The 15,456-nt window shown below is 42.5% G+C and overlaps 2 protein-coding genes across 4 annotated transcripts in view; both read left to right on the top strand.

The window, feature by feature from the left end:
• The first annotated feature begins 3,634 nt into the window (after positions 1 to 3,634).
• LOC119267523 (serine-rich adhesin for platelets-like) lies at positions 3,635 to 10,590 on the top strand. Of its 2 annotated transcripts, XM_037548914.1 has the most exons (11): positions 3,636 to 3,847; positions 4,950 to 5,077; positions 5,701 to 5,828; positions 6,008 to 6,194; positions 6,306 to 6,406; positions 6,968 to 7,051; positions 7,150 to 7,198; positions 7,283 to 7,374; positions 7,886 to 8,006; positions 8,163 to 8,236; positions 8,312 to 10,590. In XM_037548914.1, exons 2-11 carry the CDS (start codon positions 4,985 to 4,987, stop codon positions 10,251 to 10,253), a joined length of 2,871 nt encoding a protein of 956 aa, XP_037404811.1. In that variant the 5' UTR covers positions 3,636 to 3,847; positions 4,950 to 4,984; the 3' UTR covers positions 10,254 to 10,590. The 2 variants fall into 2 exon arrangements, with proteins under 2 accessions (XP_037404812.1, XP_037404811.1); XM_037548915.1 differs by lacking the exon at positions 5,701 to 5,828 and having other exon boundaries at positions 3,635 to 3,847.
• A 4,061-nt stretch (positions 10,591 to 14,651) lies between these two features.
• LOC119267522 (polyadenylate-binding protein-interacting protein 11-like) overlaps positions 14,652 to 15,456 on the top strand; it is a 4,640-nt gene continuing 3,835 nt past the window's right edge. Inside the window, exon 1 of one of the 2 annotated variants that reach the window (XM_037548912.1) lies at positions 14,652 to 15,215. In XM_037548912.1, the coding sequence (XP_037404809.1) occupies positions 14,925 to 15,215 (291 nt within the window). In that variant the 5' untranslated portion in view covers positions 14,652 to 14,924. The remainder of the gene's footprint in view (positions 15,216 to 15,456) is intronic. The other variant, XM_037548913.1, reaches the window with a different exon arrangement.

Raw genomic sequence — 15,456 nt, 5'->3', positions numbered from 1 at the left:
TATAATATATTCAAACCACACAAGAACAGGAGCAGCCACAGGTGGCTCATCCAACAAGCGCATGCGGCTCCAAGTAAGGATGGTAATGGGTCGGGTTTGGATCGGGTTGAACAATCTCAAATCCATATCCATGTCCATGAAGACACTCTTTGCCCGCCCATGAAAAAAATTTATGGGTGAAAAATTATGTCCATGTCCAAATTCGATGGATATCCATACCCATTGGATATCCATTGAGTCCTCTCGAGACATATAAATCTCCCCTAATAATAATAAAGCACGGAGTGCTTCTGCCCGTACGTCATTAAAATTGCCCCCGAAGTTGGAAAAAATTACCCATCAATGCCACCTATAAGTTATAAAAAACGTTGCACACAGAAAAATTCGGACTGGGCCGGCCCATTTCAGAATACCTAATACTACGCCCAGCGCACAGAAAAAGACACACCTTGCCTGGGCCGACCTATATATGGGTGATCAATTTTTTCTTTTTTATTTTTATTTTCCGTCATTGCTTTTTGTCTACTTGAAATAATTTGTGAATTTGAAAAGGTTTCCAAAATTTGAAACTGTGAATTTTAAAATAATATTTAATAAATCATAAATGTTTGCGGCTTTAGAAATTGTTTGTGATTTTTCAAAATATTAGCAAATTTTCTAATAAATGTCCGGAAAACAAACATACATTAATGAGTTTTTCTAAAAAAGTTCATGTATTTAAAAATGTTTTAAAATTTCACAAAATTTCGTCAATTCAAAAAATATTCATGTATTAGAAAATAGCATAAAATAAAACTGTTAATCTCCTCTAATAATAAAGTACGGAGTGCTTCTGCCCGTATGTCATTAAAATTGCTCCCGAAGTTGGAAAAAATTACCCACCAATGTCACCTATAAGTTATAAAAAACGTTGCACACAGAAAAATTCGGACTGGGCCGGCCCATTTCAGAATATCTAATACTATGCCCGGCGCACAGAAAAAGACACACCTTGCCTGGGCCGACCTATATATGGGTGATTAATTTTTTATTTTTTATTTTTATTTTCCGTCATTGCTTTTTGTCTACTTGAAATAATTTATGAATTTAAAAAGGTTTCCAAAATTTGAAACCGTGAATTTTAAAATAATATTTAATAAATCATAAATGTTTGCGGCTTTAGAAATTGTTTGTGATTTTTCAAAATATTAGCAAATTTTCTAATAAATGTCCGGAAAATAAACATACATTAATGAGTTTTTCTAAAAAAGTTCATGTATTTAAAAATGTTTTAAAATTTCACAAAATTTCGTCAATTCAAAAATTATTCATGTATTAGAAAATAGCATAAAATAAAACTGTTCTTAAATTCAAATATATGGTTTTTGATTCACAAAATATACGCGGATTCAAAAGTGTTCACTAATTTAGAAAATTATTTTATCAAATCCCAAAAAATGTTAGCCGATTCTAGAAATGTTCGCAGATTAAACAAAAGGTTTGCATATAATATGTTCATGAATTCAGAAAACGTTCTTGATTTTACAAAATGTTTGTGAATTTTAAAAAGTTCACAATTTCAAATATGCTCATGAGTTTAAGAAAATGTTCATGATTTTTAAAAGTTGTTCATGTTTTCACAAAAATGAGTGATAGTGTATATCGATGATGTAGTAAGATGTGATCATTGCCATTCGAAATTATGATTTTTTTCTCTCGTTGGAACGCACGGGCATGTTTACTATATTAATAAAATATGCATTGCTTCTGCCTGTTCACCAGCAACATTTTTTTACAGAAGACCCCCTTTGTTTTCAGGTAATTAACTCGCTATATCAGTTAAGTGAGAAAACGAACCCTTTTTTACTGTTTTATAGAAAACCCCCTTCTTTCTCTGATAAATAACCCACACTCCCAGAAAACGTATCGTTTTTGCCTTTTTCCTATAATTAACCCGCATTCCATCTAGAACAAATAATACTTTATCAAAATACATCTTTTAAACCCTAACTCCAATTTTAACATGTTATATATATTAAATTTGATTAGAAAAATATGTAGAATATGAATCTGATGTTATTTTACCTGTTAAACATTTTTAAAATGCTATTTAGGGTGCAACCTTAATGAATAGCGCACGATCCATCTTTCTTTGGTATCGACACCAACCCGGATTACAATGAACACCCCATCAAACCCAAATCAAAGACAGAAAAAACCGTCGATAACCTTGCATGTACGCCTCGGCAAAATATTGCATGAAAATAAAGCAGATTCTCATCTAATGCCGAGAGAGACGCCTCGGCAATATCTATTGGGGTCTTAGTCATGATTATTGGGTTAGGGCCGTGCGTTATTTTCTTTTCCCGTTGCAACGCACGGGCTCTTTTGCTAGTAAGACATAACATAATATTAACATAAACTCTTCCATTCTTCACCTCGTAGTAGGCTAGGCTTCACTTATGGTAAATCTACATCCACTAATAACTTAAGATCATTTAGTATTTTTCTAACAGATGAGAATGACGAGTCATTTAAGGAGGAGGTAAAAATAAGGGAAGGGGTGTTGGATTATGTTACAGACGATGGGGATTGTGTAATTTCTTATGCATGTTTTAGATAAAAAAGTGTAAAATTGTTATGGGACATATGACCGTGGGGCAGAGATAGCAGATTTTCCCCATTAAGTCATACTATCAGGTCGGGTTTGGGTATATCCATGGGTACAAGATTATATCCATGCCCTATCCATAAACAATTGAGTCGGGTTTGAGCCCCGCCCATGAACACAAAAACATATCCAAACCCTATCCATTCAGGTCGGATATCCATGGATATCCATTTCATGGATAAAATTGACATCCTTAGCTCCACGGGAGTGCCCGGTGAGTTTCGCGTGCGGTCCCGTGCTCCCTGCAACCAAAGTATTCCAGTTTCTCTGCCCCCTGCAGATGGGCCCACATGGACCCAGTCCCAGCCAGGGAGTGGGACCACATCCAAGGGAAGGGGGTAGTATTCGGTATCACGGGTCGCACCACGAACTCGTCTTCCCGATAGTCACTTTCCCCACCCACCACGCTTCGCATATCTCCCAGCCTTCAATTCTCAAAACAAACAGAAAAGAAAGAATCCCACAGCCTTCAATGAAGCGGCCAGCGATCCCAGAATTTCCGGCCACCCACCCTTCCCCCGCCCTCTCCCCGACGGGTGGGCCACTGGTATCCTTGCTCAGGCTTTTCCAGAGGGGTATACGGCCAAGCGCCAGTGCGGAAAGTTGCTCCTCGCCCAGCGGATATACGAGCGCGCCCCGGAAAGACGACAAGGCTTGCGGCCACGCGTGCGTACCAATGGGGTTTCGCAGGCTGACACGTGGGCCCGTCCATGTGGGGCGATGGCGTGATGGGAACGGGCATCGCCCAAGCGTACGGCCGCGTCAGGGGTCAGGGATGAGGGAGCAAGAAAGCCCTGACCGGCCGCGTCAGCCACGTTGGACGTGGCGAAGCCCACCCGGGCGACGGTGACTGGCCCCTACGTATGGGGCGGCCCCACGTGTCGGCGTGACGCGTCCCGGCGCGTATCTTACGCTGCGGGTAGGTCTACGTTCACTAATTAAGGACTCCGCGGCTATCTGGACGGACGGGGGAGAGAAAAAAATAAGACTCGGTCCCCTTCCAGACTTCGCCAGCAGCGCCGCGCCCCCCACCCTTCTTTCCCCCGGAGAAAAAAACAAGCCAAAGCTCCTCGTCTTTCAGGCGCAGCAGAGAGGGGGAGCAGAGGGAGGCGAAGGTGCAGAGCGGCAGACGGCGAAGGTGGGAACGAAGAGCGGGCCTGCGACCGAGGCGGCCCCGCGGCTCCGATCACCCCCGCCGTGAGTGCTCCGGCCGCCCCCCATCTCCGATCGCGACCCCCGCTCGATGCTTCAGTTCCTCCAGCTAGGGCTTCGGTCAGTCGCAATGTGGGGGTTTTCGGCGCGGGGTTTTCGGGTTGATTTGGCGCTGTATTTCGGCCTGTTTGGCCGCTTCCGAGCGCCGGGGGCTAGTGTTTCCGAGCGCGTCCGGTGGGGAATTTATTAGGGCTTTGGGTTTGGGGAAGGTTTTGGTCGAATGTTGTGGGATTTTTCGGCGATTTCGGTTAGGTTGACTGGGGGAAGCGGCCGATTGGGGCGGTGGCGGCGGGTTTCCGATCGCGACGAAATGTGGCATGTTTTCATCGGCGGTTTTGGGCGGTTGTCAGTCTGACCTTTTGGGGGTACTGTCGGGGCTCGCCTCTAGTCGAAAAACTGCTGCGGGTTTACCTGTTTTGAAGTTAATCCTACATGGATTTGCTGTGCCCGCAGTTTGATTTCTCCCAGAATTTTTTCTTCAGCCTTTTGCAGTTTTAGCGTTCTCGTGTTGGGGTTTTAGGGGTATGATCAATGATGAGTCCGTGCAATCCCCTTTGACCCTAGGGTTTCCGTACGGAATGATAGCGACTTTGCTTAATATCGTATTTAGATGGGCCCCTCCTTTAATTTTCGAACCTGCATTGTGTGTGGTTAAGAGGCTATTAGACTCTAGAATTCTGATTTAGGTGTGATTTCTCTGCATGCACCTCGAGGAGTGTGGGATTTGCATTTGGACCCCCAATTTGTTGTGATTGGATTAGCTTGTTGATGTGATTGTCAGCAGGCTTCTCGGTAATGCGGTGGTCAGGAAATCTGATGAACCGTAGAGGGAATGTGAAGTAATTTGCAAGCTCATGGTTGAATTCTCATTGCCAACACATGCGGTGCATGCTTGGTTTCAAGATGCATGATGATTATGTAACTTGATTGACCTTAATTTTGGGCCTCAGGAGTTTAGAAATCAGAACATGAGTGTGTGCCGTGTGCCACTCTTGACAATTCTTTTAACAACACTTCTAATGCATATTACAATATTTTTGGATATTGTTAGTTTAAATTGATAATGAAGTTATTTTCCCTATTTCAGTTCTCCTGTTGCTTTAAGTACTGGCTTGAGCTACCATGAGTACCCAAGCTAAAGACAAATGTCCACTTTGCATGGAGACCATGGATTTGACAGATAAACAGCTGAAACCTTGTAAATGCGGATATGAGGTAAAAAAATCCATTGCTTGGAAATCATGTTTCAGTGTTTGATTTCATCTGATTCTAGTGTACTACTTATATTTCTTGCTCTCATTTGCTTCAATATTATTCTGTTCATATTCATTATGTTGAAGTTTGAGCAAAAGTATCTGTGACGGCATCTCCTTCAAGTGTGTTAAGGACTGTTTTTGAATGAAAGGCCAACAGAACTCATTGTTTATCACTTACTAAATGTACTACCACAGTTTTCAGGAATTTAATAATTATACTAGTAACATGACTATTATCAACTAACGCATTGAAAGGTTTTTCCAGTCTGTTTAAGCTAACTGTCCTTACTAACTGCCAAGAGATGAATACTGCCTGCGACATGTAATATATGAGCTATGTCTGCTATTTGATGCCAGCTAATGCTACTGTACAATGCAACAAGTTTTCATGCAATCATTTCATCTATATACTTCTGCAAATTAAATGCTTGCTCTGCTACTTCTTTGTCTTGCTGTATGCTTTTGTTGTACTTCTTGTTCATTTCATACAATAGGCACATGATGAACAACTCAAATGGTGCATCTTCTTGTGGACTTGTGTATCAATGGAATACACATATTTATAATCTATATTTTTGGTAGATATGTCTTTGGTGCTGGCATCATATAATGGAAATGGACCAGAAGGACGAGTGTGGCGGGAGGTGCCCTGGATGCCGTTCTATCTACAACAAGGATAGGATTTTGGGGACTAGCATCAGCAACCAAATGCATGTGTTTTATGACTTTATCACTACAATCTCCTATTATATTGTATTCAATATTTTCCCTTATGGTTCTCCCTTTGTCGTCCTTATATTTCTCAAGGTTCCAGTTTAGGGGACTTCTTTTTATCACAATATAATGCGGCAATTGTTGCCTGACTTAGTCTTCTGTTTTACAATTGCAGACTAAAGGAACTTTGTGCTGACAAATCAAATTTGCAACATGAACAAATGAAGCTTCAAAAGCAGAAATCGGCAACGAATCAGTTGAGAGTGGCAGAAGAACCAATAGATCATCCAGATAATGTTCGTGTGATTCAGAGGAAGCTTGTGTACATTATCGGGATGCCTTCTGAGTTTGCCAGTGAAAAGGTAAATATGTGTTTGTGCTGTAAAAGTGTGATTGTTTAGTACCTTAGCTTATAATTAAACATCTATTGTAGTGAATATGGAAAAAAAACTAACTGTTCACTGTTCATGCAGATTCTAAGGCAAAAGAATTTTCTTGGACAATATGGAAAAATAGAGAACATCATTATCGACAACATTGGAGCTAACCAACAGATTCCTGACTCTGGCCGTGTGTAAGTTTTTTGGTTAAGTAGAAATTGCAATTGAAAATTATATCGCTTTAACACTGGGAACAAGTCAGTCAAACAAGAACCACTCAATAAATAGATAATATTATTGGCTATGGGATCAGATCTAGATAGATATCAGCCACTAAAAGCCGCTCACACATTTTAGAAAAGGTGAAGCATGCCTAACATATTCAACTTCATATAATTTAACCCAACCCACATTCTGCCACCTCTTTTTTGGATAATATACATTCTCCCACCTAGTGACATAAGATCACACATTGTAAGTATGGTTACCCTATTTTAATGGTCATTCCGAATAGATACATACCACCAATGTAACCTCACCCCACCCAAATAAGGAGCTGAATGTTTTCTCTTATATTTCAGTCAATATGTTCTTTCTTTCAAAATATTCAGAAAAAATTGTTACTCCGATCCAAATTAATTGTCAAAATTGTACTAAAGCTGCGACAATTAACTTGGATCAAAGGGAGTACACTTTTTCAGTTGATAATTGTTGTTTTCTAGCTTTTGCGTAATTCTCTGCATGTCTTCCTGCAGATATGTCACATATTCGAGAGAAGAAGAAGCTGTACTGTGCATAGAGGCGGTTAATGGTTTCATCTTGGATGGCAGACCTTTAAAGTAATTTCTGTCACTAACTACATAGGTTTAATATAAAACACCATCCATCTCATGCTCTACGAAGTTTATGCCTTATGTTTTATCTGTTCCCCGTGCAGGGCAACCTTTGGCGTTACAAGATATTGTCATATATGGCTAAGCAATAAGGTGTGTGTTACATATAAACCTTCACTTGCCTCCAACTACTGACTCCTTCCATTTATTGCTAAAATTTCCCATGTCTTACCTCAGGTTTGCCAAAAGCCAAATTGTTCATATGTGCACCAGAAAGCCCTACCAGAAGATGTTTGTACCAAAGATGATGTTGGTGTGTTTTGCGCAAGGTATAAATTGCTACTAGCCTTTTAAAATTCGCACGTGGAATTTAATTTAGCATTCATTAATCTTGTTTTATTGTTGGCGTTTACGGTGAAAGCTTTGTTTGGCTAAATATTCACTTGCAACTTTCGCAAAGTTGTACTACGCTCATACTCTATGTGCCAACCTTTTTTTATTTTGGTTGCAACCGCAGCTTTGGCAACCTGTACCAAGACCATACTCGTCTTATCCATGGTTTGATGTTTAGTTGCTAGCAGGTTTCTTAGTATCAGTCATGATAACAACTTTTTCTAAAATTGGTATCATTCAATTAGTCTGTGGCTATATCTTCTTTTGTTCTTAGCTTGTTATTGATCATCAGTGTTATCATATTTTCTCTTGGACCATCTATAGGTTTTAAGGTTATAATGTTCTGTCAAAGAAAAACTGGTAGCTTACTTACACTCCTTAAATATTATATATATTATCAAAAGCAGGAGGTTCAGATATTTCTTTTCTTTTCTTTTCTGAGATAAGGATTCAGCATTTTCTGGGAATGAATATGAAGGGCCCCCAGCAGCGTTCAGGAGTTACTTTACCTTCTCCAGGTGGCTGCAATTCAAGAACTACCATGTGTAGTGGGAATTCCAAAGATAAAGTAAGATAAGAAAATATTTCAATCTGAGCTAATGTTTCATGGGGATATGCTTGTCAATGCCATTATCTGTATTTTTTCTGTGATGGAAAATATTGGCTTGGTATGTGCTGATTGTTGACATCATCGTTGTACTGATTGTGTTTCCTGCATTTGAAGATTTGCATCAATGATGTAGTAGTACCCAGAGTTTGCAATAATAACCCTGGTACCCTGCCAGCAGCAATTCCACGGTAATTATTTTGTTTGCTGGTTCCTGATCCCGCTGTTGTATCTTCTACTGATGGTCATCTTTGATCCTTTGACAGGGATTCAGGCAAGCCGGCATCCATTGTAAATACAGCTCTTCATCAGCAGAGTAATCATGAGGGCGTACTTGGTCAGCAAAAACAGGTTGCCTCCAAATCTCAAGAATTACCACCACTTAGACCAAAGGACCAGTTGGCTTCTAGCGATGACAAATCCAATACATCTGTGCATTTGGGAAATGGAATTTCAGATTCCAAGAAAGTGGCCTCAGAAGTAAATGGGACAGTTGAAACTTCATGGAGGAAACCACAGTATGCTAATATAGTTTCACAAGGATCTAGCGGACCAGCTCGCCGCTTGACTGTGCTTACCAGGGAGTTGACATCTACTGATACAAGGTCTAAAGTTACAGGACAAGTAGGTAACTGGATATCATCTAAAGCTGCAGGACAAGCATGCAGTTCAATATCATCTACTGTTACAAGGTCTAAAGCTGCAGGACAAGTAGTTAGTTCGGTATTATCTACTGATACAAGGTCTAAAGCTGCAGGACAAGCATGCAGTTGGACATCATCTACTGATACAAGGTCTAAAGCTGCAGGACAAGTAGTTAGTTCGATATCATCTACTGATACAAGGCCTAAAGCTGCAGGACAAGTAGTTAGTTGGACATCTACTGATACAAGGTCTAAAGCTGCAGGACAAGTAGTTAGTTCGATATCATCTACTGATGCAAGGTCTAAAACTGCAGGACAAGTAGTTAGTTTGACATCATCTACTGATACAAGGCCTAAAGCTACAGGAGTTACTTGGATTTCAAATTCCAAGAGACTTGGTTTGCCAAAAGATGAAGGCAATGACAGAACTGCAATTCCCAGATACCAGGCTGTAAAGGGAGTTTCCCAGAGACCAGAGGAACCTTCCCATAGGTTAACTAGCCAGCTTTCCTCAGCAGTTGTTAAACCTCATGTTATAGCAGAGGAGAAGAATGCATGCTCAGATACCAGGGATAATCCAGTCCAAGAAAAGCACATGCAGGCTATGGTGAGCACTGTATCAGCCAGTGCAACTGCATTGGAGAGTTCGAGCGTCATTCCTACTGTGCTCCGTAATCTTTCAAGTTCTAATAGTGTGTCACAGACATCAGCTGCGCCAGATAAGCTTTCAAATTTGCACAGAAAGTTGGCATCTGAAAATGAATCTCAGATCTTGCATCAACAAAAGGCAGCTCTTTCAAATAAAGCTGTAGCAAGTGGTAGCATTCTCGGCAATCAAGTTGTGTGCACTGATGGCAAACATCAACCTTCACCACAGGGAGGGGATCACAGCTTGTGCAATGGGGAAATGACCTTGTTAGGAGCTAAAATTCCATCTGAGCATGCAGAAAAGATTCGGCTACCAAGACCAGTCAGTGATATATTGGCCAGGGATAGTCAAGGAAGAAAGAGACTAGTTTGCCCACCTGGATTCAGCAAGCTTCACAAGTCTTCTGATTCAGGCAAGTCTGTATCAATGAGCTCCTCAACTTGCTCTGCACTGCGCTCTACATCCGATGCCCCGGCACAAGATTCATGCTCTGTTACAGACCAACCAGACATCATTAGCTGGGTCTCAGAGTGCCTGGAAGATGATGGAGACCACAAACAAAGTAGTAGTGTGAGCATATCTTCCACACTCAGCTCCACTGATACCATATGGAGACCCACACAGACTCATGGCCCCAGTTTCGGTGCATCAAATCACTGTCAGTTACCTCCATACCCTGGTGGCTTGCCCCAGCCCATGGGTGGGGATCAAAACCCCATGAGATGCTGCTGCACTTTTCCGTCCGTAAGCAATATACCAAATCAGATGCCTGAATATTGGAATGGAGGTGCCAATAGCTACATGGCCCCTGGTGGGTATGATACATTCTACCAAAACTGGACCAATGGAAGCGCAGATCCAGGCCTGAACAGTGCACAGGTTGACCTTTCATACTCCATGTACACCCTGTTCTGATTAACAGAGCTGTGTTGCAACCCTAACAATACAGACGCACCAGTCATGCATACATGCTAACCTAGCCCGCAGAAGGGGTGGATGTCGGCGACATGGGGGTCGCCAGTGCAAGTGTTCGTGCTGAAGCTTAAGCTTGTAAAGATGAAACGTGAAACTTATTGTAAAACGGTTATGTTGGATGGTACCTTTGGCGCAAATTTGCCGAATAGCCGTCATTGGATCTGTACTCTTGTAGTGTGGCCGATGTTTTACTGCTGTTCTGTGCTGGACCATGAGTTACTTGGCCTTGCTTCTTTTTGGTTGCTCCACGATGTTAGCACAAGGCCAGGACACAACACATGATTGCTATTGTATGGTTCACCATCCATCTCGTCCAACTAGCCTAAATCATATACTGTGTCAGGTTCTTTTTCCAAATCTTCTGATCGCCAAAAGCAATTGTCAACCCATGAGCATGAGGCTGTTTGTGTCTGCCTTTTTCTGCCAAGCTTATCACGACATGCCCCTCCATATCGATCAATGATGGTGATACTGTGAAGGAATTTATTCCCCTCCCAAGCACAGGCTGTGAGCCACTGCTTTCACGACAACAAGCACCAATTGCGCTGGTGCAAGCTAACTACTACTAGAAAGCAAAGTGATGCTGATAAAAATCTTTAAGTACTGAATGCCATTTAGATTCTCTCTATTGGTCAACCAGGCCCATGAAGCCATGACTTTTAGCAACTCTGTACAGTATTTTTCTATGGGACTTTTAGCAACTCAGTTGCTTGCAGAAGAGAGCAAGCAGTTGGTGACTAATCCTTCGTCGCGATGCAGTTATGAGGTTCGGTCAAGCCGAAAAATGTACGAGTACCAGAACAGTGGTGCTAGTACCACTGTACCAGTAACCCATTGATGTCCAGTTGTACTACGAGTACCACAGTGGTTTGAAGCCGTTTTATCCAATGGTACCACACCAAGTGCAATCAGTACTTCCCGTGGCCCATGCAAATCACCGAAAACAACAGGGCATGTCCTGACCTGATCAGCGGCTTACTCTTGTACACCACCGAAAATCCCAGGACGCCGAGGTCTTGCATCCTAGTCAATGTGCCATAACAATGTGTACAATAGGGACTTCGATGCAGTTCGTTCTTAAAACTTTCCACCACAGGGGCTTCGAAACCAAGGCAACTCGCACATGGCCACGTTGCGTCCTACATACACAAACAAACGGTCCAAGCATTTCCATAAACTGCTCGAGGAAAAAAACAGTTCAATGAAGAACACACGTATATGAACGTCAACTTTCTGCTTTGGCATGGCCCTCCATCTGCCCATCTGCGCCTGCTGGTTCACGAAACGGAAAGCTTGTGGAGCGCTCCTCTCTTGTTGCGCGCCTGGCTTGCATGATGCGTGCCATGGACGGGATTAGATAGATGCTTCACACTCAAAGTTGTTGCCTTCTTTTCCTTCAAATTTCCCTTCTTCCATTTTTCTTCCACACTTTTTTTGCTACTATAAATGTGGATCGCGGAGTCGTCTCGTCTCACGCGTTTGTTAACGGTGGAATGGGAAAAAGGAGAAGATGGAAACATGTTCTTAGACCGGGGGTTAGGCATTTGATCAACAAAGCAAACCACATGTCCACGAAATTGCCCTAATTAACATCCGAAATGCGACTCCCTGGTCTGTATATGTTTGCAAGACGATTGTTTTCTCAGTCGGGATGCACCGAAAGAGCGATGACTCGATCCACCATGACCGCTTCAAACTTCCCCCGAACACCAGTTCTTGGGTTCTCCTGTGAAGACACAAAATGCAAGTCTAGCCCATCCAACTTTATTGATTGGAAAGGCTTTATATATTTAGCCCATCTCTTATGTTGTACTATTACTGTATAACTACTAGAGATACGTGGGAATACTCAAGTTTAAACTGATAGCGCTGACTAGTACATCATAGCACTACATAGCTACTCCCTCCGTTCCAAAATAGATGACTTAACTTTGTGCTAACTTTAGTACAAAGTTAGTATAAAATTGGGTCATTATTGTTAGATGTATAACCAATATGGTCGCTCACGCGTGTACTTCACATCAGGCAGTTAGGGCCACTCTCTCTTTCTTCTTTTTGAGCGAATAACCTGAATGTGGTTGCTTGTGTGCGCACATCAGATTTGAGTTTCATCTGTTTTTTCATGCCTTGGCTCGGCTTGGTTTCGATGTGATGTACTAATAGCTCCAGTTGGGTAACCCAAAGCCTCCGTAATAATCAGGGGCTCACGTTTTTTTTTTTTACCATCACGAGGCGCTCACGTTCTTGCCGGGAAATGATAAAGAAGTAGCAACTCAAAGCACGCCAGTCTGAAGCCATGTTTGGTGAGCGTCTGGTCGCAGCCACATATTCCGTGTGCGCGCGCCTTCCAGTACACTGAAACTTGTACTCCTAGTTATTATTAATATCAATAAACCAGCACCAAATTCCTGTCAAAGTTCTGGCATAAAAAGTTTGAAAAAGTGCAGCTGCAATTTTAGTTAGTTTGCTTTAGCAATCACATAAGCTCGGCTCGCCAGCTGCTAATCAAGACGGACAAAGCACCTTTCTCAGCCTGTGTTTAACAAACGCGCGTGGTTTTAGACCTTAATAATCTCTAGCGCAAGACTGAAGACCAGACTGCGACTAGGATCGTCAATAGCAGTTCTTAAGAAAAACAAAATTATGCAACACATAATAACGATTAAAGCATTGGAAAGTTTGACGATCAAACTTACAGATACTTGTGGTGCAGTGAGCTAAACAACCTCCGGCTATAAAGAGCGACCGCATAGGCTAGAATCGGCACCTTAACCGCCTAAGCCTAGTTCATAGACCGGTCCCATTGAATAGCCGCAACTTTGGGGCGTATCAACCTTTATTAAGGAAAAAGTTTGGTAAAGGTTGCTGGTTTAAGCAAAGACCCTCCATTACCGATGCGGACATATGCCAAATGATCTTTGACATCATTTGACATTTTACTCCGCATCCACGAAGAGAACGTTCAATGTTAGTACTCCCTTATCCCGAAATGCGGAAATGTCTGTTTTACAAAGTGTGTGGTCAAATTCGTCTAACTTCGACTATTCGCACTCATGAATTTTAGTTTTTTCATAAACAATGCTTCACAATATACTTCTTTTTTAGGTTTTTATTATAGTATAGTAAGAAGTAGTTGATATTCGAGTAGGGCATTTTGGTGGACAAGCTACATGGAGCTCGATTTTTTGAAAAATTCAGAAATCACATTTTGAAGTTCCGAAAAATTCTGGGAAAAAGCATACATGTTTATACGGATGTGTTTTACATGTGTATAGATTTTGACGTTGAACTACATTATGGTCAGAGCTACACAAAAAAGAAAAAACTCGTACATTTTTAATAGTAAATAATGTACATATTGTTCATCATTTTCAAAATCATGGTTTTGTCTTTTTTAGCTCTCACCATAGTGTGTACCATCTTCAAATTTTACACATATGTAGTATACATCCGTATGAACGTGTGTGTTTTTTTATATTTTTTTTGAAACTTCAACAATATGATTTTCATTTTTTTTAAATAAAGAGCTTGATGGAGCTTGGCCTCCGTTTAGCATTTTCGTTGATATCCTCACTCATATCAACCATCCTATACAACCAGATCAGGTGGCCCATAAAGTTCTTCTCAAAAAAAAGGTGGCCCATAAAGTAGGTTTGACCCTTCTTAAATGCCTCATAATTGCATGTTTAAGGGAGAGTTAACACGCATCAATTCGTGCCTAAAAAAGGAGTTAATTAATATTCTGGTCAATTTCCCTCTCTCCAAATATTGTCCATATTAATGTCTTAGCGGCTTATAGGATAACTGGTGAGTTGCTTACTTTCTCTTAGCTAAGAGATAATCTCTTAAGGATAAAGATAAGACATTTGTCTCTATTTATTATATGAGTTGTCTTACAGTATGTTACTCACATGTTTTGTAGTTTAATTATAATTACCATCACATAATTTTCAGAACTTATCTCATTGAATACTAAAGATAACACCCTCCATCATATATCATCGTTTATATAGCTGTGGAATACGTAAGAAACGATCTCCGTATCACCCGCTGTACAAACTCTAACAAAGATAACTCGCACCGGTGAATGTTTAAACAAAGCATAGTTCATGAAATATGCACTTACATCCATTTGAGCGACGAGTAATTCCGCGCGCTTTGCGGCCAAGAGTAACCGTCGACATTAAACCCGCAATCAACATTAAAATCCAAATGCACCGGCGCATATACAGATCTAATGGCGTAGACCGCGTCCACGCAGAAGCCAGCCCCCCTCGCAGCCGTCCTTTTCTCCCCGGTTCTCGGCATATTTTCTCCACGCCGCAAATGGCCAAAACCCCCGTAAAAGCAAAACCCACCCGCGACTAATCGACGCCATTAGCGAGGAGCACGAGCGCCAGGCACCGCATCGCATCGCATCGCACGCGAACCTTCCCACCTCCCCCCCGAAGTGCGGACTACAGAGCCACCAGACATGGCCTCCGCCTCGCCTCTGTAGAATCCCACCAACCAGTCTTCCCTGTCCGCGCCCCCGCGATTCGAGTTCGACCAGGGCTGGAGGCCTCGCCGTCGGCGTCTGGTGGTGCGTCGAGTGTCGAGGCGACCGCGCGGATGGCGGCGGTGGCGGAGGGCGCGCCCGCGGCTTCCGCGCAGGCGGCGGCTTCCGCGGCGGCCAAGGAGGCGGAGTACCGCAAGGACGTGCAGAAGCTGGTGGACCTGCTCTCCAAGCTGAACCCGGCCGCCAAGGAGTTCGTCCCGTCCTCCGCGGCCGCCACGCCCAGGAAGGGCCTGTCGGCGGACGCGCCGGTGTTCTACTACGGCCCGATCGGAGGCCGGAGCGCCGGGATCGGCGGGTACCCCGGCAGCGCCGACGCCGGGTACATTGGGTACCAGCAGCGCATGGTAAAATTCTGCGGCCTCTTCTGCAGTATCATCAGTCATTCAGAGGCCGGGACTTGGTTGGGAGGCTCGGATCGTGCGGAGGATTTGATGCGATTACTTTTTTTTTGCATTAGTTGATACACTAAGATTGGATGCGTTATCTTTTTTCCTCATATGTGTTGGATGGCGTTACCGGCGGTTGGTGGTTCGCGTGCTGTGGTTGTTGGCGTTCTTTAGTGAAAGCCTAGCCATGTCCTTCTTT

The sequence above is a fragment of the Triticum dicoccoides genome, chromosome 3A (assembly GCF_002162155.2).
Source record: "Triticum dicoccoides isolate Atlit2015 ecotype Zavitan chromosome 3A, WEW_v2.0, whole genome shotgun sequence".
NCBI classification, from domain to species: Eukaryota; Viridiplantae; Streptophyta; class Magnoliopsida; order Poales; family Poaceae; genus Triticum; species Triticum dicoccoides.
The sequence above is the reverse complement of the archived record's forward strand: the minus strand, read 5'-3'. Positions and strand labels throughout refer to the sequence as shown.